The 25,227-nt window shown below is 40.3% G+C and overlaps 2 protein-coding genes across 2 annotated transcripts in view; both read right to left on the bottom strand.

The window, feature by feature from the left end:
* Window positions 1–16,373, bottom strand: part of LOC21396013 (electron transfer flavoprotein subunit beta, mitochondrial) — a 32,165-nt gene extending 15,792 nt beyond the window's left edge. Inside the window, exons 1-3 of the mRNA XM_024163671.1 lie at window positions 16,170–16,373; window positions 15,796–16,080; window positions 15,268–15,348 (exon numbers count right to left, since the gene is read on the bottom strand). Of these exons, the coding sequence (XP_024019439.1) occupies window positions 15,268–15,348; window positions 15,796–16,080; window positions 16,170–16,238 (435 nt within the window). The 5' untranslated portion in view covers window positions 16,239–16,373. The remainder of the gene's footprint in view (window positions 1–15,267; window positions 15,349–15,795; window positions 16,081–16,169) is intronic.
* A 4,885-nt stretch (window positions 16,374–21,258) lies between these two features.
* Window positions 21,259–22,495, bottom strand: LOC21396014 (RING-H2 finger protein ATL16). The gene has a single exon (XM_010095121.2). The coding sequence runs from the start codon at window positions 22,348–22,350 to the stop codon at window positions 21,259–21,261; it is 1,092 nt and encodes a 363-aa protein (XP_010093423.1). The 5' UTR covers window positions 22,351–22,495.
* Between the last annotated feature and the right edge of the window lie 2,732 nt (window positions 22,496–25,227).

A 25,227-nucleotide genomic window follows, 5' to 3' on the forward strand; every position in this document is an offset into this window, starting at 1 on the left:
CAAGACCTCAGGCTGTACAAACAGAGCCCACTTCAATCCAAGAGGAAGAGCAATAAACTCAGCCACAAGAAGAACAGCGAAGGAATCAGCAACCAAATTCTGACGTGCAGAAAGCTACAGCATCCTCACAGCATTCTGGGGTAGCAGAAACCAATAACAACAGTAGCAACCGACCACCTCCATCATTCCCATAGCGCTTTCAGAGACAGCAACAAGATGGACAGTTTCACTAGTTTTTAGATGTGTTGAAGCGGCTACACATCAACATACCTCTGGTGGAAGCCCTGGAACAGATGCCCAGCTATGCTAAGTTCATGAAGGATTTAGTGACTAAAAAACGCAGGCTCGGGGAGTTTGAAACAATGACTTTGACTGAAGAATACAACGCTATTTTGCAAAACAAACTCCCTCCCAAGCTGAAAGATCCGGGAAGTTTCACCATCTCGTGCTCCATTGGCAACCAATATTTTGGTAAGGCATTGTGCGATTTGGGAGCGAGTATAAACTTGATGCCGATGTCCATATTCAAGAAGTTGGGAATTGGAGAAGCAAGGCCTATCACAGTGTCTTTGCAGCTCGCGGACAGATCGATTGCAACTCCCGAAGGAAAAATTTAGGATGTGCTAGTAAAGGTGGATAAGTTCATTTTTCCAGCAGATTTTATAATTCCTGACTATGAAGCAGATAGAGAAGTGACTATAATTTTGGGAAGGCCGTTTCTTACAACAAGCCATACCTTAATTGATGTACAAAAAGGTGAGCTTACCATGAAGGTACAAGAAGAGCATGTCACATTCAATGTATTCAAGGCAATGAAATTCCCAAGTGAGATTGAGGAATGTTCGGCCATTTCAGTTGTCGACTCTTTGGTGGCTGAAAAGTTTGAGCAAGACAACCTTGAGGAGAATGAGGAAGAAGTTGTTGAGCAAGTAGAGTGGTTGGAAGCTAATTCAACAGTGCCAAGGTTCACAAGGAAGTTTGAGTCTTTGGACTTGGCGGATCGTGAACACAAGCCATCTCAGCCAACAAGCGAAGAACCACCGGCCTTGGAATTAAAGCCCCTAGCTGCTCATTTGAGGTATGCTTACTTGGGGGAATCATCAACTCTACCTGTGATCATTTCTGCTGAGTTGAAAAAAGGACAGGAGGAGAGCTTGCTTACTACTTTAAAAGAGTTCCATGGGCTATTGGATGGACTATAGTTGACATAAAGGGTATAAGTCCCTCGTTTTGCATGCACAAGATTCTCTTGGAAGATGATCAAAAAGGGTCTATAGAGGGACAAAGGAGGATGAACCCGATCATGAAAAAAGTGGTCAAGAAGGAGATAATCAAGTGGCTGGACGCCGGGATCATTTATCCAATCTCCGACAGTGCATGGGTGAGTCTGGTCCAGTGTGTCCCTAAGAAGGGGGGAATTACTGTTGTAGAGAATGACAATAATGAGTTAATCCCCACAAGAACTGTAATGGGCTGGAGGATATGCATGGACTATAGGAAGCTCAATAAGGCCACAAGGAAGGATCACTTCCCACTCCCCTTTATTGATCAAATTTTGGATAGACTGGCAGGGGAGGAGTATTATTGCTTTTTAGATGGATATTCTGGATATAATCAGATCGCTATTGCGCCAGAGGATCAACATAAGACCACGTTTACTTGTCCATTCAACACGTTTGCTTTTAGAAAAATGTCATTCGGCCTTTGCAACGCTCCTGCAACCTTTCAGCGATGCATGATGGCTATCTTTACTGATATGGTGGAGTAATACTTGGAGGTGTTCATGGACGACTTCTCGGTTTTTGGGAAAAATTTTGATGAGTGTCTCACTAACTTGGCCAAAGTCTTGAAGATATGTGAAGAGACTAATTTAGTCCTGAATTGGGAAAAATGTCACTTCATGGTCAAGGAAGGGATAGTGTTAGGACACAGTTTCAAAAAATGGCCTAGAAGTTGACAAAGCAAAGATTGCTATAATAGAAAAGCTGCCACCACCGACCAATGTAAAAGGGCTCCGAAGCTTCCTTGGACATTCTGGGTTTTATCGGAGATTCATTAAGGATTTCTCGAAGATTTCCAAGCCTCTTTGCAGTTTATTGGAGAAGGACAGCCAATTCATTTTTGATGAGGCATGCTTAACAGCATTTGCAGAGTTAAAGAAGAAGCTCATTTCCGCACCTATCATTACAGCACCTGATTGGTCTCTTCCTTTTGAGGTAATGTGTGATGCCAGCGACTGGGTCGTGGGAGCAGTTTTAGGACAGCGCAAAGAAAGAGTATTTCACTCGATTTATTATGCCAGTAAAACCCTATCAGGAGCTCAATTAAACTACACCGTGATAGAAAATGAGCTATTGGCAGTTGTCTTTGCCTTTGACAAATTTCGAGCCTACCTGATGGGAACGAAGGTTACTGTTTTCACAGACCACTCAGCCATCAAATACTTGGTGGAGAAGAAGGATGCAAAACCACGGTTAATCAGATGGGTACTCCTACTTCAAGAGTTTGATTTGGAGATTAAGGACCGAAAAGGAACCGAGAACCAAGTGGCTAATCACTTGATCAGGTTAGAGAGCTGAGGAATGAGCTAATCCTGAGGTTATAAAGGAAGTGTACCCTGATGAGCAGTTATTTGCAGCAACTCAATCACAAGTACCTTGGTATGCTGATTTTACAAACTATTTAGTAAGCAGATTGCTCCCACCGGATTTGACTAGCCAGCAAAGAAAAAAATTTCTTCATGATGTCAAGTGTTATTACTGAGATGAGCCCTACTTGTATAAACAATGTGCTGACCAGCTTCTGAGATGTATACTGGAGGAAGAAGTGGAAAGCATTCTGCAAGAGTGTCATTCTTCCCCTTATGGTGGCCATTATGGAGGCGTGAGGACTGCTTCAAAGATTTTGCAATCAGGGTTCTACTGGCTGTCAATTTTTAAAGATGCTCATGCATTTGCATTGAGGTGTGACAGGTGCCAAAGAACTGGGAACATCAAAAATCTAGGAAATGCCTTTGAATAACATCTTAAAAGTGAAACTTTTTTATGTTTGGGGCATGGGTTTTATGGGCCCCTTTCCTGTATCTTTTGGGAATCAATATATTTTTGTGGCTGTTAACTGTGTCAAAGTGGGTGGAGGCGGTTGCTTTACCCACAAATGATGTCAAGGTGGTGCTGAAATTCTTACAGAAGCACATCTTCACTCGTTTTGGAACCCCCCGAGCCATCATCAGTGATGAAGGAACCCACTTTTGTAACAAGTACTTGGGGCAGCTGCTTGCTAAATACGGTGTCAAACACAAGGTCGCCACAGCCTATCATCCTCAAACCAGTGGGGAGGCCGAATTGTCAAACAGAGAAATCAAGAGGATACTTGAGAAAACAGTGAACCCAACTAGCAAGGACTGGTCAATGCGCTTGGACGATGCAATGTGGGCCTTTCGAACAGCATTGAAAACACCATTGAGAATGTCACCATATAGACTGGTTTATGGAAAAGCTTTTCACTTGCCTATGGAGTTAGAACATAGAGCTTTTTGGGCTCTCAAGAAGCTAAACCTCGATTGGCAGGCAGTCGGGCAGAACAGATTGTTACAATTGAATGAGCAGGATGAATTCAGGTTACAAGCCTATGAGAGTGCACGGTTATACAAACAAAAGACAAAGAAATGGCATGACAGCAAAATCCTACCTCGAAAATTGGAAGCTGGGAAGCAAGTGCTTTTGTTCAACTCTCGGTTGAAGATTTTTCCAGAGAAACTGAAATCTCACTGGTTTGGGCCATTCAAAGTCACTGAAGTATATCCCTATAGAGCAGTAGAGCTGATTGAAGAGAGCTCAGGGAGGAGATTTAAGGTAAATGGACAGCGGCTGAACATTACTGGGGAGGTCCTGTGGATCGTAACAAGACCTCCATCATACTTCAAGATGCTTAACAAAAGGAGGAAGTCAGGCTGAAGACTTAAACACAAGTGCTTTTGGGAGGCAACCCAATCTTAGTATTTTGGTCCATTTGAGTTTATTTTGTGCAAATAGTCAGAAGCATGGTTGAATTTGAGCTAGTAATCAGTTTGATGTGGTGTGTGAACAGAGAAGATGCTGTGATAACAGACTGTCCGAAAATGCTGAAGGAATGCTGCAACATTTTCTACATACAAGCTAATTCCATACATTCTAAATCGAGAGGCTACCTTCCCAAAAAAAAAAAAAAAAACATAAAATTGCCGCGTGCCCCATCTCCCTCACTCAGCCACGTGCCCCATGACCTCTTGAAACCCTAATGTTAACCACCCAAACGCGCCACATTGATGTTTTTTTCTGTACTCTTCATCAAACGCCTCACTCTATCCCCAAACCCTCCACTTACAGCTGCCATTAATCTTCCATCACAGCCTCAATCTTGCCATCTCCTCCATCATTCTCATCAAGATTCCCAGCAAGCACTCACTCACCCACGGCATTCTCACCAAAAAAAAATCATCTCCACTGTGCGGTACATCACAAGTTTGGGGGAAATAGCCGCGGCCACAAAGCAAATTTCTGATAAGCCTTTGCTTAAGCAGGTTTATGTTAGGAGAGGTAAGAGGGCATAAGAGGTGGCAGGGCTGAGTTAGTGTTTAGTGGGTTGATAGTTAGTAAGCTGAGAGATGTATAGGGAATACAGGGTTAAGGTGAGGAGTTGTACAGGGAATTAGTGAGGGAGATAAATAGGGAATAGGCTGAAAATATAAGGCAGGCAATCATTAGAGTATTGTACGGGAAGTCTTGGCTGAGGCTGAGCAGGTGTTCTTGCGGTTTCTTGGGAATTGCTGGTGTAATCCTTTTTCCGATATTCAATAAAGATTTCATTTCTCTTCTTCTTTATTCATTCTTGTTGCAATGGAAACTCTGAACTTATCATTTGGTATCAGAGTAACGTTCTGGGAGATTATGGCAGCTAGGAAAGCAAACGAAAGGTACGAAACTGTGGAGGAGATTAAAGAAGTTAGGGTTGAGATGGAGAAAGGAATCGGGTTGGTTAGGACAGAATTAACCCAGAATCTAACAAAGCTCCGTAGGTTAATGGAGCAGATGAAATTATTTGCTGCGTCGACGAAAGCACCAGAGAAGACAGGGGCTTCGACGTCTGCGGGGGAGCCAGATTACGGGGTAGTTCCGACCGGGGTTGTGGGGTCGCACATGACGGATGTTGTTGGGTTGCGCGCGCGTGACGAGGAGCGTGTGTCGGACCCTAGGGTTTTGTAGAAAGGGCCATTTCTGGCGGAATCTACTGGGTTACGTACATGGGAAGGAGATCGACCGGTGGAACCCAGGAATTTGCGGAAATTCTGTCACGAAGGATGGGAAGGGGAACGCGACGGCCGAAGGGAGGGACTGTTGGGTGGTCCAGGGGAGGGCGTGACCGGACGACGTGGAAAGGGGCGAGGAGTTTTCAGGTAGTCTGAGAATCTGGAATTCCACGATTGGCGTTGTGGCCTGGGTGGGGACGGATTTCGAGGAGTTCGATACAAGGAGGGCTGGGATAACATAGGCGTACTTGGGGTGTTGCCGGAGAATGAAGAGTGGGCTTCTTACCACCAGCAGCAGGTGGAGTGTCCGTCGTTTAGCGGAGATGACCCCGACGGATGGGTGTTTCGAATGGAGCAGTTTTTTTCCATCAATCGCTGCTCAGAAAAGGAAAAACTGATTACTGCCGGAGTAGCTCTAGAGGGAGATGCCTTATCTTGGTTCCAGTGGCAGAATGGTCGTCGTCCTTTTCACGGTTGGACAGATTTCAAGTTTTCCATCAACCGCTCTTCGCAGGCAGGAAACCTGTGTGAGAAATTTTTGGCGATCCGACAAGAAGGGACAGTGGCAGAATATCGTAGGCAGTTCGAGGTTTCTGCAGCTCCGCTCCTAGATGTTCCGGAGGAAATTTTGGAAGGCATCTTCGTTAATGGATTAAAGGCGGAGGTTCGGGCTGAATTGCGACTCTTGAAACCGGAGGGTTTGGGCGAAATTATGGAGATTGCCCAGAGGATCGAAGAGAAAAATGAGTTGCTACGTCGAGAGGTTCCTGGAACAATGTAGAAATACTCGGTTAAGGAAATTCTAGAATAGTTGACAATAGTAAATTAGGAATATAGAGATTTCGAATTATTCCCAATATCTCTATTTATGGTAGTTTCTTAATTTCTGGTTTGTTTCCTGTTTTATTCTTTATTTCCAAATTCTATATGGAATCAATAATTATGTAATTAGTGCTAGGGTGAATAGAGACCTAATGTATAAGTAGGGCTGTACATACATGTTTTTATCTATGAGAGAATAATCATTCCCTAAAAACTTCATGGCATCAGAGCCGCCTCCTTTGATCCTGAAATAGATGACAAAGTACGGCATGACAATGAGCCGCCATAGTCACTCTCCATCAGAGGTTTCCTCCTCCTCCGAAGCTGTTACCACCAGCAACAATGGCATCTCCGATGGCCTTATTCAGTCCATTACTGGACATAAACTCAATGGCCAAAACTACCTCCATTGGTCACAATCCGTTATGATGTTTGTCTGTGGAAAAGGGAAAGAAGATTATCTTTCTGGGGCAGCAACACCACTGGAAGGAAAAGATCCGAAGTATAAACTTTGGAAGGCCGAGAACAACATGGTCATGTCTTGGCTTATCAATTCTATGACCAACGAGAGTGGGGAAAATTTCCTACTGTATGGGACTGCCAAAGAAATCTGGGACGCAGCCAAAGAGACATACTCCAATTTCGATAACTCATCTGAGTTATTTGCCGTGGAGAGCATTCTCCATGATCTGCGTCAAGGTGATCTTTCTGTGACTCAGTATTTTAATACCCTCACAAGGAATTGGCAGCAGTTGGACATGTTTGAAGAACATGATTGGAAGTGTCCTGAAGATGGAATGAAATACAAGATCGTTGAGAAGAAAATACTTTATAAGTTCTTGTTGGGACTCAACAAAGAACTGGATGAAGTTCGAGGAAGAATCATGGGGATGAAACCACTGCCAAGTGTCCGAGAAGCTTTTTCGGAAGTCCGCATGGAAGAGAGCCGAAAGAGGGTGATGATGGGACCGACAGTTACTGCTCACAGCCCAGAAGTATCTGCCCTTATTGCTCAGGGGCCCCAACACCAAGATGGAGATTCGAAAGCAAGGAGAGGACGATCTTGGTGTGATCATTGCCGTAAACCCGGTCACACAAAGGAGAACTACTGGAAAATTCATGGAAAGCCAGCAGATTGGAAGCCGGCAAGGCTAAACAACAGAGAAGGACACAGCAATCTCGTCTCCAGCGAAACAAATCCTCCACAACCCGAGCAGAATCTGTTCAACAAAGAGCAAATGGAGATTCTGCAAAAACTGATCAACCCGCACCATGCCAATACCTCAGAAGTTGGAACCGTGTCTCTAGCTCATAAAGGTAATCTCCTAAATGCCTTCAATACAACACGAGAGATGTACAACCCGTGAATTGTGGATTCAGGAGCCTCTGGCCATATGACTGGAGATGCAAGGTTGTTCACCACTTATAGTTCTTGTAATGAGAACTTTACTGTCAGGATTGCAGATGGATCACGCTCAAGAGTCATAGGGAAAGGATCCGTAGTTGTATCAAAGGACCTTACCTTAAACTCCGTATTTCTTGTCCCTAATTTGGATTGCAATCTCTTATCAATTAGTAAACTCACTCATGAGCATAATTGTGTTGCTAATTTTTTCCAAAACTCTTGTAAATTCCAAGACCTAGATTCGGGGAAGATGATTGGCAATGCTAGGATGTGCTCGGGGCTCTATATTCTCAAGAATGACCATCCACGGGGACAACAACCTCACCTGGCAGATTCGGAGATGCAAAACCAGCAACTTACAAAATTTTCTTGTTCTATTTTTCAATCCAATAATGATAGTGCAATCATGTTATGGTACTATAGGCTAGGCCATCCAAACTTTGTTTACCTTCAAAAACTTGTTCCTTCATTATTCATCAATAAAAGTCCAAAAGATTTTCAGTGTGATATTTGTCAGTTTGCTAAACACACTCGTAGTTCATACTCAATTCAACCATACCAAAAATCCCATCCATTCTCAATGATTCATAGTGATGTATGGGGACCTTCTCGGGTTAAAAACATCACTGGAACAAGGTGGTTTGTGTTGTTTGTTGATGATCATACTAGGATTACTTGGGTATTTCTCATGAAAGAAAAATCAGAAGTTAAACAAATCTTCAAGAATTTTAATACCATGATTCAAACCCAATTCCACACCAAAATACAAATATTCCGCACAGATAATGCCAGGGAATATTTTAAAATCTTTCTCGGGGAATACTTACAAAATCAAGGTATTATACACCAAAGTTCTTGTGTTGATACCCCTCAACAAAATGGGGTGGCAGAAAGGAAAAATAGGCATATCTTAGAGGTTGCTAGATCACTTATGTTCTCCACCCACGTTCCAAAACATTTTTGGGGGGAAGTCGTACTCACAGCAACCCATCTCATAAACCGAATGACCTCACGAGTCCTAAACTTTCAAACCCCATGTCAGTATGTTCTTCTTTCCTACCCAAAGTCCAGACTTCTCTCAACCATTCCATTCAAAGTGTTTGGTTGTTCTGCGTTTGTTCACATCCATCAACAACACAGAAGCAAACTTGATCCTAAATCCCTCAAATGTATTTTTCTTGGTTATAGCCCAAATCAAAAAGGGTACAAGTGCTATTCCCCGGTCACAAAGCGATTCTACACCTCAATGGATGTCACATTCTTTGAAAATACACCATACTTTCCCAAATCAGCTATTCAGGAGGAGAATGTACAAGAATACCAGCTTTGGGACATAGATGTTCCATCATCAAGTCATCCTTCAAACCCAGTCACTGGTCTGGCCATCACCACCACTGGTCCGACCATCACCACCACCATGTCTGTCCCAAATTTTCAATCCGAAAACACTAGTTCAGATGACCTCCCAACCTCAATTCCTATCCAACGTCCGAAACCTGCCAACAATGGTGAGTTCATTGTATATTCCCGAAGGAAGAAAACTCAAGCGGATGTAGAACAACAAGCACCTCCTGAGCAGCGTCAAGAGGCTGAACCGGATCCAAGAGTTCTTGAGACTCTATCATCAGGTAACACCAGCCCTATGAACATTATAGATGAGCCTAATATTGATAATCTTGATTGTCCAATTGCATTAAGGAAAGGAGTGCAATCTTGTACTAGTCATCCAATTCACAATTTTGTATCTTATAAACAATTGTCGCCGAACTATCATACTTTTGTGGCAGAATTAGACAAGGCGCAAGTTCCTAACTCCATCCACGAAGCCTTGTCTATTCCAGAATGGAAAACGGCAGTGTGGGAAGAAATGAAGGCTCTAAAGAAGAATGGAACTTGGGAAATTTCAGAGCTACCAAATGGGAAGCGTACAGTGGGGTGCAAGTGTATATTCACTGTCAAATACAAGGCAGATGGTAATGTGTACAGATTTAAAGCACGGCTGGTTGCTAAAGGGTTCATTCAAGCATATGGCATTGATTATCAAGAGACCTTTGCTCCAGTAGCCAAATTGAATACTATTCGGGTATTACTTTCATTGGCTACAAATCTTGATTGGCCTCTCTACCAACTTGATGTTAAGAATGCCTTCCTTAATGGGGACCTTATAGAAGAAGTTTACATGGACATTCCTCCTGGTTTTGAGTCTCATACTACTATAAATAAGGTATGCAAACTTAAGAAGTCTCTCTATGGATTAAAACAATCTCCTAGAGCATGGTTTAGCAGGTTCAATAAAACAGTAAGGAAGTATGGATACTCACAATGCCAAGCGGATCACACACTCTTTGTTAAGCACTCATTGGAAGGGAAGATAGCAATTCTCATCGTATATGTGGATGACATCATTCTCACGGGAGACAATGAAGATGAATTGTTCAAACTCAAGACACTACTTGCCAAGGAGTTCGAAACCAAGGATCTTGGAAACCTAAAATATTTCCTTGGAATGGAAGTAGCTTGATCAAGGAATGGAATCTCGGTGTCACAGCGGAAATATGTGTTGGATCTTCTTAGGGAGACAGGCATGCTTGGGTGTAAGCCAGCCGAGACCCCTCTTGACTCAGGTACCAAACTTGGAGCAAAAGAGGGGAGTACTCCAGTGGAAAAAGGGCGATACCAGAGACTTGTGGGGAAGCTGATTTATCTTTCCCACACTAGACCAGACATTGGGTTCGCAGTCAGTGTGGTAAGCCAATTCATGAATGAACCTACCGAGGAACACATGGAAGCAGTCAATCAAATATTGAGATATCTGAAAACGACACCAGGCAAGGGATTATACTTCGGAAAAGCAACAAGAAGAGACATTGAAGTATTTGCAGATGCTGATTGGGCTGGATCTATCACTGATCGGAGGTCCACCTCTGGTTATTGCACGTATGTATGGGGAAACCTAGTTACTTGGCGAAGTAAGAAACAACCAGTAGTATCACGGAGTAGTGCAGAAGCAGAATTCAGAGCACTGGCACTTGGCATTTGTGAAGGTCTATGGCTAGACAGATTACTCAGTGAATTAAGGATTGGTATCCCATCTCCTATGAAAGTATTCTGTGACAATCAATCAGCTATCAATATAGCTAAAAATCATGTTCATCATGATCGAACAAAACACGTGGAGATAGATCGTCACTTCATCAAAGAAAAGATAGACAACGGGATCATGAGTTTACTACACGTCTCTACAAGTCAGCAAATAGCAGATATTCTCACTAAAGCTCTGCCAAGGAAGAATTTTGAAGAATTGAGTTCCAAGCTAGGCTTGATCAACATTTACGCCTAGCTTGAGGGGGAGTGTAGAAATACTCGGTTAAGGAAATTCTAGAATAGTTGACAATAGTAAATTAGGAATGTAGAGATTTCGAATTATTCCCAATATCTCTATTTATGGTAGTTTCTTAATTTCTGGTTTGTTTCCTGTTTTATTCTTTATTTCCGGATTCTATATGGAATCAATAATTATGTAATTAGTGCTAGGGTGAACAGAGACCTAATGTATAAGTAGGGCTGTACATACATGTTTTTATCTATGAGAGAATAATCATTCCCTAAAAACTTCAAACAAGAATATCAAGATCACAATTTTTTGGTGGACCACGGGCTGAATTCACTACATTTCCCGCTAGGACATTATCGGGAGTTGAGCGTCCACAGCAAGCTCCAGCCATTTTGGATAAAACAGAAAATCCGAAGCGAGATTTTCCTTTTCGCAAGTTGTCGGACTCTGAGTTACAAGAGAAGAGAGACAAAGGGCTGTGCTTTAGGTGTGATGAGAAGTTCACGTTTGGGCATCGTTGTAAGAGGAAGGAGCTTCGAATCATGTTGGTTAGCGATGACGAGGCAAGACTGGCACCGTTGTCATGGCCTGCTTGAGGCGGGAAAAAGCCTTTGTGGCCGCGACATCCCAGTGGAAGCTGTCGTGCTTAAGGAGTTGGGTGAGCGGCCAAGCCAGTGTGCCATAACCGGCCACGAACCGGCGGTAGTAACCTGTAAGCCCGAGGAACCGTCGTAGCTCCCGCAGCGTAGTTGGCGTTGGCCAATGGAGCATGGCCAAGATTTTAGCTTCATCCGCTGCAACCCTGTCGGCAGAAATGATATGGCCAAGGTACTCCAGTTGGGATTGGCCGAACTCACACTTCTTCTCATTGGCAAATAACTGGTGCGCCCCCAAAATGTCTAGTACCCTTTGCAAATGGATGACATGATCGTCCATGGTCCGACTGTACACTAAAATGTCATAAAAAAAAAGAGTACAAACTGCCGCAGATGCTCCTGGAAAATCTCATTCATGAGAGCCTGAAAGGTTGCCGGGGCATTGGTAAGCCTGAAAGGCATTACCAAGAACTCATAGTGGCCGTCGGGGGTTCAGAATGCAGTCTTAGGAACGTCCTCTTGCCTGACACGGATTTAATGATATCCTGACTTGAGATCGAGTTTGGAGAAAACCGTGGCCCCCTGGAGCTCATCCAATAACTCATTGATCAATGGAATCGGAAATTTGTCCGGTACTGTCGCTTTATTCAATGCGCGATAATCCACGTAAAACCTCCAGCTACCGTCTTTTTTCTTAACTAGCAGAACTGGGCTCGAATAAGGGCTAATACTTGGCTGAATTATCCCTGCCGCCAACATGTCCCTCACCAGGCGCTCAATCTCGGTCTTTTGAATCTATGGATACCTGTAGGGCCGCACGTTTATTGGCGCAATGCCCGGTTGGAGTGTGATCGCGTGATCTCGTCCGCGACTCGGTGGTAGCCCCTGTGGCCACTCGAAGATACGCCGGTGCTGATGCACTACCTCCACCAGGGGCTGTGGAATAACCGCCTGCTTTTCCCCATCTTCCACGGAGATGCTTCCCAATTCCAACAGCACCCCTTCATCCTGCTCACGGAAAGCCTTGACCGAGTGACATAGACTGGGATCCCCTTGAAGGGTCACTGCGAAACCCCCCCCAGCCGGAACTTCATCGTCAATGTCTTCCAATTCACCTGCATGCCACCCAGGGTTCAAGCCACTACATGCCCAAGATTACATCTACACTGCCTAGTTCCAGAGGTAGGAAATCCTCAATGATCTCAGTGTTCTGGAGGGTTAGCACGACCCCTTTACACATCCCCTCTCCTTTTATGGTTATTCCCGTGCCCATCAACACCCCATAGCAATTAGTCCCCACCTTTGGGATCCCCAATTTTTCAACCAACGCTACCGAGATGAAGTTATGTGTGGCCCCACAATCGACCATCACCACCACCTCTTGCTGGCCAATTCGCCCATTAACCTTCATGGTTTCTGGGGTGGTCAGGCCAACTACAGAATTAATGGACAGTTCCACTATCTCACGGACCTCCTCCGTGCTTCCTTCCTGCCCTTCCCTCTCGGCCTCATCCCACTCACCTACTTCTATCTCATCATTAATCATTAAAATGTGAAGTTCCTTGTTTTTGCAACGGTGGCCAAATGAGTATTTCTCATCGCAACGAAAACAAAGTCCCTTGTCCCTCTTAGCTTTCCATTCTGCATCAGTCATTTTCTTAAAGGGAAGAGGGGCAATGGATGGGTTACCTGGAGGACGTGGCCCCTGCGCCTGGGCCTTTGAGATTGAAGGTAGCTGCCCGGTTAGGCTCGCCGAGGGGCCCCCACTCGACATCCATCCCCATGGCCCCGTCACAGCTATTCGGTTCGGTCGTATCATGCTATTCCTGTCTTCAACCCGTTGGGCATACTCCATGATCCGGGTCAACCCGCTGGGGTTAGCCAAACGGACCTCCGCCCGAACTTCCAGTTTTAGCCCGTTGATAAACGTGCTCTCCATCACCTCTTCTGAAACTTCACTCAGCGGAGAAGCCAAGAGTTCAAACCTCCGATGGTACTCCTGTACCGACCCCTCCTGGCGAAGAGCCAGAAATTTTTCGCAAATGGACCCCTCCTGGGTCAAACGGAATCGATCCAGCACGTGAATCCTCAGTTCTTGCCAGCTGCGAATAGGCCTCCGTCCATCCGCCCATTGAAACCAAGCCAAGGCCTCCCCATCCATGCAGATCGCCGCAGCCTGTAGCTTCTCGGGCTCTGTCAACCGGTTGATCGCGAAGTATCGCTCAGCACGGAATAGCCAGCCCTCTGGATTCTCCCCGTCAAACATGGTCATCTCCAACCGACGCATGCGCGGTTCACCCAGATCCCAATCGGAACGCTCAATCCCAGTGGGTCCGCTGGGTTGACCCTCCTCCCCCGCGGCGAACGTCGCCCCCTGGTTCGAGGACTCCAGATGGAGCAATTTTCCCTTATTTCCCTCATTTCCTCCCAGTCGTGACGGATCCTCCAACTTCTGGAGCGCCTGTTCCACCCGATCGAGCACCGACATCCGGCACCGACATCCGTGCCACGATGGTATCAAGGCTCCTCTCCAACACCGCAAGGCGTTGTCGGTCTCCTCGGAGCTCCCGCAACTCCCGCTGAAGCTCCCCCGGGTCTACTTCTTCCGTCGGTGCCTGTTGTTCCTCCCCCCGATCCTCCACCACCTCTCCTCGGCCTGCAATCCTTCTATTCACCATCTTCCGATGACTTGCTCTGATACCAGATGATAGATACCACACAGATAGTAGCGAAATGATAGGAAAAAGAAGCTGGGAATTTGTATTAATGGAAGCCAATCAGAAATACAGAAAATACAAGAAAGTAAGCTAGGTATTGAGCTTTAGAGAGGCTCAATTCTCTCCCAGAGGAACTACTCTTCTTCACTCACTAATTGCCTGCCTTTTCTCGCGGAATTCCCCCTACTTATTCCATTACAACTGAATTCCCCTATAACTAACACAGAACCCCAAGCCCCACACAAGTTTCCCAAATAGACCTTACCGTACCAACTAATTTTCCCCCCCTCATGTGCTTGCCACGCCTAGCATAAGTGAACCGAATAGGAGGCTTATCAGTATTAACTCAAAGTTGATACTATAAATGCCTCAAATATCTTTCATTCTAACCATCTGAAGTCCTTAGCTTTCAAGCCTTTTCCACCATTCCAACCTATCTTCTGAGTTTCTGCACGATGAATGCCTTGCTGACGCTACTAGATTCAAACGAACCAAGGCAAAAACACTCAAGTTACCATTTTTTCCCTATATACATGGCTTTGTGAACTATTCAAGTTGGATGGAGTAAGAATCCACCCTGCCTGTTATTGGCAAGAATGCAACAAACATGCCAAGTCAATTTATGAACTTTTAAGTCCCAAAGTTCCATCTTATTGATTGATAAGCTAATCTGTTTCATTTTCATAACAGACAGTGAAATATGAAAATAGAATTCTGATCAAACCAAGTGACTCCAATTTAAACTCTCATTTTGAAGCAAGTAAAATTCCACTCTTGGTCCTATTTACCCAATAATCGTCACGACCACTAAATTTTCCTCAAAACAACAAAAGGGACTCCTTTAAAATTAATGTTCTCTAGCATCATCAAGCTATTTTGATACTTGAATTTTTTATTCCTGCTTACATGTTCAAACAGCCTTATCTAAGGCCAGATTGATGAAGTCATGAAAGCAACAGGAAAAACATATTCCTCAATTACTAAATCAGTATGATCAGATAAAAACCAAGGAAGCATGGACTCAAATCATGCAACTAGAAAAATATATACCTTTGAACCAAAAGTAATAAAAGAAAAAAAAAGGAAGTCAATAAAAGGAAACTAACCCTTGAAGCAAAAGTCCCTTGTGGCCAATTCAGTAGCCCTGCAACCATTTGCCCAGTCTGATTGCAATCATCATCAATAGCCTATGAAAAAAGAAAACCATTCACATACTCATAAAAACAAAATTCATTTTCACTGTTATATCAAACGTTAGTCCCTCCAGTTGCCACTTCTACAGTTGACACTATTTTCTGCTATGAATATTGCGAAGCATCGTTTACCGAAATGAATGAGAGATCAATCGATGAATGACAATTTGAATATATGTACATCAATAAAAGACATTTGTAATGACATTGACAATGAGGTTATGACGCACAACTTTCAAAGTATGAAAATCTGTGGCAATAAAATTTTATTACTAAGCATATAAGAAGTTTACCCTTTTCTCTTAAGACTCTCATATATAATTTTTTTAGTCTTATTTATGTCTCCATTAGAACCAAAACTGGATAATACAAGTGTAATACTATATTGAAAAATAAAAAGTACCCAAGTCCGGAAACAAGCAAAAGAATCAGAAAAAGGACCTGTTTGCCAAGAATTAGAAGTCCAGGCTTCTCAACCTCCACAAGAGCTCTCAAAAGCTTGGCAACGGAAAGCGGGTACAAAGCTCCATTAGATTCCACATGAATTCCTCTATCGGCTCCCATGGCGAGACCTGTTCTGAGAGTGTCCACGCACTGGGTGGGGCCCATGCTGACAGCCACAACCTCCGACGCCAATCCGGACTCTCTGATTCGGAGGGCCTCTTCCAGGGCAATCTCGCAGAAGGGGTTCATCGACATCTTCACGTTCTGGGTTTCTACGCCGGTCTGGCAATGGAAGAAAACGACATGCGTTTTGGGGTGAAATTTTGAATTGATATTTGTTGTTTTTGTTGTTGGGTTTTGTTTTTCCTTACCTTGTCGGGTTTGACTCGGATTTTGACGGCGTAATCGACGACGCGCTTTATCGCCACCATGATCTTCATCTTCTTTCAACTGATTTGGGAGTCTGAATTTCACGAATTGGATTGGATTGTAATGTTTCTGCTGAATCAATGGCTAGGCCAAGCTCTTACGAAAGTGAGAGAAAATACAGAGATTCATTCAGGAAAGGAACGTCCTTTACGCAATTGCGCTTTCGAAGAAAACGACCATCTTTTCTGAAAAATGCCATCGAAAAAAAAAAAATAGTTTAGACATGTTAATTTCACTAATTCAAATTTAAAATTTGAGTTTTATTACAGTAAAAAAACTCTCATAAATAAATAATTATATTTAATTTTTTTATTATAATAAAAAATTTTTACATAAAATCACACCTCACTCAAATTTTAAACTCGAATCAAACTAATACTTAAAAAGCTACAAAAACGATAAAACTGTAAAAGAACAAACCAAGATGTTGAAGCGACAAAAAGTGATCCTTATGACACGTATTTCTAAATAAAAGAGCGATTATTTGTGCATTTGCCCCATGAATTTTCACAAGTTTAATAATTTGCCTCTTAAAATTCAAATTTTGACAATTTACTTTCTCAATTGGCAAAATAGTTGGAGTGTTTCCTATTTTAATGATGATTCTATTAAATTAGTGATAAAAAAACACGTTCGATGAAAAATTTTAACATTACAATTTAAACCGTAACACAAGTCTCTCAATTTCTTAAATATCAATCTCTTGAATTTGACCAAAAAAAAAAATCAAAGCAAAGTTAATAAAATATAGCAAATTGCAACTATATTCAAATTGGAAAGGTAAATTTTCAAAGTTAGAAGTTTACGTGCCAAACCCCTACAAATTCAAGTGATAAATGTGCAAAATACCCCAAAAAATGGGAAAAAAAAGTGTGACAAGACACAATACTTTAGTGTACTTTAGGCCTCCTTCGCTTCGTGGATTCAAGTTTTCAATTTGAATTGAGATGTAATATATTATGATAGCTTTTAACTGTAACAGAAAAAGTTAGATGTGATATTTTCTGAGAGCATTTAACTATAAAAACCTAAAACTGAAAACTCGAATTGGTGAAATGAATAAGGCCTTAGTTATTCCATTCATTTTAATTTGATTTATGAATATCATGTTGCAAATAATCTATGTTCCTCAAAACAATTCACATTCAAGGATTTTAATTACATGACTAAAAAAACTTGCTCTATTAATAGGCCAAAGCGACTTATTTGTCGTAAAATCTTTTATAAAAAATTTTACATTAAGGTACGGAAAATAATTTTTTAAACAAATTTTTTTTATAAAGATATATAAGTTTTGTATATTTTTATATTTTAATGTGATTTTTATATATAATGTTTACAAACATGCACTATCAATAAGCTCGCGTAGGAAGAAGAAGAAGAAAAACTAGACGTATTCTCGAACACGTATTTGTATGTAATATGAAAAGAGATCAAAGATATTAATGGATTGGGGAGAATTTTAAGTTTCTTACACGAGATGATATTATGTGACTACGATAATTCTTGTGGAAGTTTCTCCAACGTAGACGTATCGAGAGTGTTTCCTATACGTAGTACTGGACGGAAAAAAATGACATAATCAATATTCACAATCACCTACGTAACAAATACTCCAAGCCCATTGTTATATGGGAAAATGTGAGCTAACACGTGGGGTGGCAATAGCACTCCACGTGGCTCTATGTTTGCCACAACGAATAGCAGTTGACGTCTGGGCCTTGTTTTCCTTCTGAATGACTGGAAAGGCTAAACGTACAAACGAATCCTTAGACCGCTGACCACTCAAGACCGTCGAGGCCTGTATGACTTGCGCATTGGAAGCTCCACAAGAGTCAGTCAAGCGAAGAGCCTAGTTCCCTAGCATAGACGTCGAGGGCAGAGTATGGGTTACGGAGTGCCTCAATAAAAATCCTTGACACAGGCAGGTTACGTCTGGTTCAAAAGATGTCATTAGCGCAGGGATTAATTATGAGTCCCTAAAACCGCCTGTAATGGACAGTTGAGGATTATAGGATCTGCAGAGTCGTAATAGGGGACAAAACAATAGAGAAAAAAGATATACAATACACAGTGAATGTAGCTCTTGATTAACAGAGTGAACCACTACAAAACTTGCGTGTCTTTTATATACATTCAGGCACCACTTCCACACTTCTACAATTATAAAACTACCAAAAGCACTTTAGCAGTATTACACTAAATATATAAACAATTTCAGGCCGGTAACCCAACAGAATACCAAGAGGTAATCTTGCGTAATTCTGTTGACGAAATTCAACCGTGAACACCCATGATTCATAATAGATATATCATCCGCTAGCTTGAAAAATGCTAACTAACTAAAAAGTAGGTGCACATTTAATCACATCATAATCATGTATTTGTATGACATATTATTGGCATGTGTTGTTATTAGTGTAATTATTTAATTAAAAAGATTATAAATTAAGAATAAAAAGTAAATATTTTGATCCATACATAAGAGGAAGGTAAGGTATCAAGATTACCAAACGGTTATGCGGACTAATGTTAGGTCTACCCATTAGCCATCTTGGTTTAAGAAAGCGGATAAGCCCGACAAGACATACAGGTGGAAAAAATGTGGCGCAAACAATGGTCGTCATTGCCCATACGTAGAGGCACATGGCTATGAAGTAGAAAGCTTTAACAATTACTATCATCCACTATGGCTACTCTATATAAGTAGTTGGTGGAAGGTAGTATTTGACTCTCAGTGTCCTCCTATGGTAAACTTATTACCCGAAAGATAATGTTAGAAGTTAGAAAGGTTTTTAGTTCGGAGATTTCTACGATAGAACTAGAGTTGCAAATTTAAGTCGGTTGAACGGACCCATTCGTGACCCGTCATTGTTGGTTTGGGTTTAATCTGACACTAAATTTTTTAGATTTAAGATTAGGTTGGGTCGACCCTCTTTCCTTTTAGGCATCATATTTTTAAAAGTTTTTTTTAAAAAAAAAAAAAATACTTCATAAAATTCTAAGCCAGACTAGCCTTAAACTTTTTGAGCTTAAGACCGGGCTAAGCCAACCCTTTCTTTTTTAAGACCGGTCTCTAGCCAGGCGGCTTAAATTTACACTTCTAGATTGGACATATGATAAAAATAAAATACGAATAAAACCAGTTCGGGCTTGGCGGCTCAAATTTACACCTCTAGATAGAATATTTGACAAAAATAAAATACCGATAGATTTATGTGTTTATCCGTTAAATTCGTATAAAAGACTGTCTGTTATATATTTTTTATTATTTTGATATGATTTTGGCTGGATCTAATAATAGACATGTAATACTATAGAAAGACCTTTTATTTGCCCGTAATAATATTGTGACGCCCTTTAGTCCAATCGTATTATAACATATAATAATGATGTAAAAAAAGTGTACACTTTTATAAGTTATAATCTGCGATTCTGCGTAATGTATAGTTCTAAGTACACATGAGCCTTTTTTTTTTTCCCTTTCATTTTATAATATTTTTAACTTTTCATATAATGTAAAGGCAAGTGACAGAACACAACTATCAGATCACGAGCATTTCTGCAATAAAACAGAACTGAGACACTATTTTTTAGATGAAACTCCAGTCTTATTGACATTGTAACAGTAAAATGCCCACTGTCTCAACTGTTTTTCATTTTTTTCTTACCGAAAAAAGTGCTTCTCTTGTGTTTTTGATCAATTTTTCACTGTTTTATTCAACTCACCCACGTATGGTTCATCCTGCACTATTCCTTTTCCTCCTGAAAAGGCTTTTTTTCGGCAATAATATGGTCTTTAAGATGCTGTGACACTCTTTATGTTCATGAACATAGAGATATTCGGAGATTAAAAAAAAATCCTTTTAAAACATGGAGAAAATGTTGGTAGAATATAGAAAAATATCTTATTATTGGACGTAATTTTTAACAGCCAGATTTTGAATTAAGATCCATTAAAAAATCATACTTTTCTTAATGTAATTTGATTTTATTGTAATCTGAGATTAAAAATTGTCATATAAGTTATTTTTTCACACTCTATCATAGAATTCTCGTTAAAACACATTCCACGATCTTATATGAAAAATGTTTTGAAACACTACTGTGGTTAAGCACCGTAACTAATAGAAAGAATATCACATTTATACACGTGTCTCATATTGTAGGATGCTCAATACCCCTACCTGAGGTAAGTACTCATTATTGACTTAGCTGTTCTGCATTGAAACTCCTTATATATTGTAGTTACAATTGTTCGGAATTTTCACTACCTAAATGCAAAACAAGACCTGTATTTGTCTAATTAAAAGTTTTGCAAGCTGGTTATTGAACTACAAATAAACAAAAATTATTCCAACAGAGAGGGAAAAAATAATAGAAGAAGCATGGAACAAGAATCATTACCAAACCATATCACCAAACTATATATCCTCAGTACCATCAGAAGCAGCATAATATGACACAACAAGTTGGTGGCAAAAAGAGAGAGAGAGAGAGAGAGAGTTTATTTTCAACTTGAAGATGACCCCTCACTACCAACTTAATCAATAATCAATAAGGGAAAAGAATTGGAATAATTTTTTTTCCCAACCTTTGGATTCTCCTTTAGCTAGTTGGGACCTCTTTCATGGGTTACAGTTTCGTTTCCTTGTCATTACTTAATATTTGATGCTTACTTTTAGCCTTTTAGTTGGTCTGTCTTTTCTAATAAGAATTTAAAAAAAAAAACGAAAGATTTTGATATTTGAACCAATTTTGATGGAAATTAATAACCCCCCACCACCCCACACCACAAAAAAAAAAAAAAAAAAAAAAAAAAAAAAAAAAAAAAAAAAATAGTAGAAAAGAAAAAGAAAGGATAAGTGATTTCAGCAATGATGATGCTCATAATAACATCTCTTATTATAAGCTATCTTTCAAATTTGAATTGAAAAAAATTGAATCTCATTATGTTACACATCCTATAATCTCAATAATACAATCTAAGAATCTCCATATCTCACAAAACTCAAAAAAAAAAAAAAAAAATTATGGTTCTAAATAAACAGGTAAAACTGCACTTCTTGATGAGCCTCCTCTGCCATGGCCAAAAGAAAAGAAAGATCTCTTAACTCTACTGATATTACTGCTACTGCTACTACAAGAACCATCAATGGGACTTTTTGGACTTACATCACTACCACTAACTTGTCTGCTATGCCGAACAGCTTCTTGAATTGCCAAAAACATTTTCCGATCCGCCGACGAGTCCATCGAGAAAGATCTCCTGATCGGCTGGACCGAAAAGACCTCATCTTTGTCTCTGGTACTCTCAATACACTCGTCTCCCATGCTCGTTCCCTTGCTCAAAAACTTGCTCCTCATTTTCTTCGAACACTCGATCTTCCTCGCTGGAGAAATTTCCCTATGCTGACCGACAACATTCCGATCCGCAGTACCGTTGTTAGTCTCGTTCGAGAGCTCGATAACGACGTAGTCTTCGTCGTCGAAAGGCCCGGGATCGACCGGAGAAGGGCTCGGGGCGGCGACGACGGGGTTGAAATGGAATCTGTTTGCGGAAATGCTGGTGCGGCAGAGCGGGCAGTTGGCGTTGTTCTGCAGCCAGACGTCGATGCAGTCTATGTGGAAGATGTGCAGGCAGTTGGGGATGATTCTCAGCTTCTCGTCGTCTTCGAACTCGTTTAAGCAGACGGCGCATTCGGAGAATTTGATATTGTCGTCGAAGCTCGCGATGGTCTGTCCTAATCTGTTTTTCTTGAAGTGGAGAATTGGGATTGATCTGATGACCGATTCGTCAAGGCCGCCTCCTCGCGGGGAGTAGCCCATGAGGAGGTCCTCGTGGGCGCGATTTGCGGAGCGCGATAAACGGCGGAGTACGTCGATTCGATGCCAATTGAGGCAGCATTTGATGACGAAGATGTAGTAGCTGACCAAGAGGAAAGCGGTGGCCAAGATGCCAATTATGGCAATGGCTATGATGGGGAAACTGCTTGTGTCGTTTGAGTGGAGAGAAGAAGTGGTGGCGGCGGCTCGGAAATATTGTGGTTGTGGGCTTGTGATGGGTGAGAGGAGGGCCTGAGAGAAGACGCGGATCGAGTGGCTTTTGCTCACAAGATCCATGGGGAAAAGAGAAAAAATGGCCAATATGGGTTGTTTTCTTCTTTATTTTCTTTTTTGGTTGTCGTTTATTGGGGGAGAAAGAGAGGAAAGGAAACCAAGATGTAGAAGGAGAAGGGGAAAACCAACCGGGTAGGGGGGACTAATTAGGAGGGTGAATAATGAATTGAAGGGGACACAAGATCAGGACTGAAAAAAAATATATATATAATAAAATTTGTATGGAAAATGTGAGATTGTGATGTTATTATATGTATGGACCTTTTTTATTTTATTTGTCTTTGAGTCTGAACTTGCAGAGAACGTAGTAGTAGTTGGTGACTTTTCACACGAGAGAGAGGGGGAAAAAAAGGCTAGAAAAATGTTCATATTTTCTCGATAGGTGTACTTGTTTTGTAATAATATATAGCTTTTTTATTTTATTTTATTAATGTTGTGTATAACTGAAACGTATGGAATACTATAAAAAGGAGGAGGAGGCTGTATTAGCCTGGAGTTGGAAGACAGGTTTCTACCACAAGCGCATTAAAAAGGGCTTTACATTTTCATGAATTTTGGGTTGTAGGGGGACCAAAAGAACCTAATTATCCACCACCCAAAAACAACAGCTAAAGTCGCAGATATTCATTGCTTACAACTGTTCATGGGTCCCTATATTTATTATTATTATTATTATTATTATTATTATTATTATTATTTTTTGCTTATCACAAGATTAAAACCTAAGACCTTGTATATATGTTGGTTTGTTTTTTTTTTTCTTTTTTTTATTCACTCTTTATTTGATTCGATTTTCAAATTTTAAATTGGGACTAAAAGCAAGACAGGTGGTGCTTGTTAGCATCGCTATTGTTAACCAGAAATATTGTGAAAACATAATAATGATAGTGGAAGAACCGAAGAAGCAAATGTGAAATTGTTGAACATCACATTTATTATATTCTATTATATTTAAATAGTGTTTGATCTCACAATACAACTATAATTTAATTGTGTGTACATGCTAATAATAAATGTTTTCTACAACTTACAATTTGTGAACTATTAATAAGTGTTTCCTACTAGTCAAGGAAAAAAGTAAAAGAGAATAAATTCTGTAACCCCCCCTAGTAGAAACCCAGGCATTTGTTGGTCACAATTTTATCCAGACGACCAACGACTGTCTATTCTTCCCACATTGACAATTTCTTTACTTGGGATTCCACATTCACATTGACTGCGCTTAGTTCAATAAATTAAATGTAGTAGATGAATTATAATCTTCAAAATAAATCTTAAGAGTGTGTTTGGATGGAGGGAGAGATGAAGGGATGGAGAGAGGTGGAGGAAGAAAATGAATCATTTATTTGGTTGGAGGGAGGAGAATAATGAAGGGAAAGATGGAAGGATAGCTCATTCTTTTGGGCCCACAAAATTGGATCCTTATATTCATAGGACGATTCATAAAATTCATTAACTTTTACATTTAAAAAAAAATTTTATCCTCGAAATAAACTACTAATAAATAATTTAAATGAACAATATAATAATTTTATAAATAACTATCATATATCTTTTTAACTCTCTTCCTCTTACTAAACAACATAAGAATTACTATAATACTATTCCTCCTTCCTACCCTCCATCTAGCTCGTTTGGTTCATGAATTAGAATTATTTTCGATTTACGTGTATTTTTTATGAGAGAAAATACTGTAGCGAACCAAACGGGCTCATTTCTATTTTTATCCCTCCAATCGACCATAAAATGAATGACAAAATCGAAAAGAAATTCAATCTATTATTACATTGAGCTCAATATACCAATATATATATATATATATATACATATATGTAAACTCGAAAATTAATGATATATATGACAACCCCTCCCACCCCTTTCCTTCACCGCCAAAAGAACAAAGAAACGCATAAACAAGTTTTTTTCTTAAAAAAAAAAAAAAAAAAAAAACCTTGACTTTTTATGTATTCACCCGTTCTCAAATATGATAAAGCAAAAAGTCACCCACCCACATGCAACCCACAATTTTGAATTCTCTTTAGCGTCAGGGCCTGCCAACTATATATGTTCGTGAATATATATTTCCATGTATAATTTTGTATGCTTTTGTCTGAGTTTGCGTATTCCAATTTGAATTATATTCAGCCCACCAAAAAATAGTAAAAGTACTAGCAGCATACAAATTTAAATTGGTATTTGGAAAAATAGTAACATACTACCAACTATCCTTCACATTATGTCTTTGATCCAACAATGCAATGTCATATAGTAGCTAGCGTGTATGTTACACATGAATCTTGTATATATTATAATAGAACGTTTGATAAATGCATTTAAACTCATAATTATAATTCTGTTACGGTGTTTTTTTCATAAAAAATTTAAATTTAAAAAATTTTTAGTTTTCTCACAAAATTTCTACTAATAAATTAGAATTACTGACTTAAACGCATGAACTAAATAAATTCTAGGAGTCTTTTTCTATAATATATTTAAACTAATGTAACAAAATGTAATTAACTTAAACATAATAAATTAAAATCATTGACTTAAATGAATAAATTAAACGGGTTTTATGAGTCTTTTTCTATATTATCTTGTAAATTAATGTAACAAAATGTAATTAACTTAAACATAAAGTTAGTAGCAGTACTCAATATTACGTGATTGATAGGATGGCTATTTAAATTTGGAATATCGTACATTCAAGTGGGGTCCAATTAATTAAAAGCTATGATCTTTAGAAGGAGGGTTATATATATATATATATATATATATATATATCATCACTCATCAAAGTCACTTTGCAAGTACAATAATACAATCGTAGCAATCCTAGAAGAAAACTTATTAGCCAGAAGAAAACAATCCTAGAAGAAA

The sequence above is a fragment of the Morus notabilis genome, unplaced genomic scaffold (genome assembly GCF_000414095.1).
Source record: "Morus notabilis unplaced genomic scaffold, ASM41409v2 Scaffold147, whole genome shotgun sequence".
NCBI classification, from domain to species: domain Eukaryota; kingdom Viridiplantae; phylum Streptophyta; class Magnoliopsida; order Rosales; family Moraceae; genus Morus; species Morus notabilis.

Coding starts and splice junctions, on each gene's coding strand:
- LOC21396014 (XM_010095121.2), bottom strand. CDS start 22,350: ATGGATCTTGTGAGCAAAAGCCACTCGATCCGCGTCTTCTCTCAGGCC.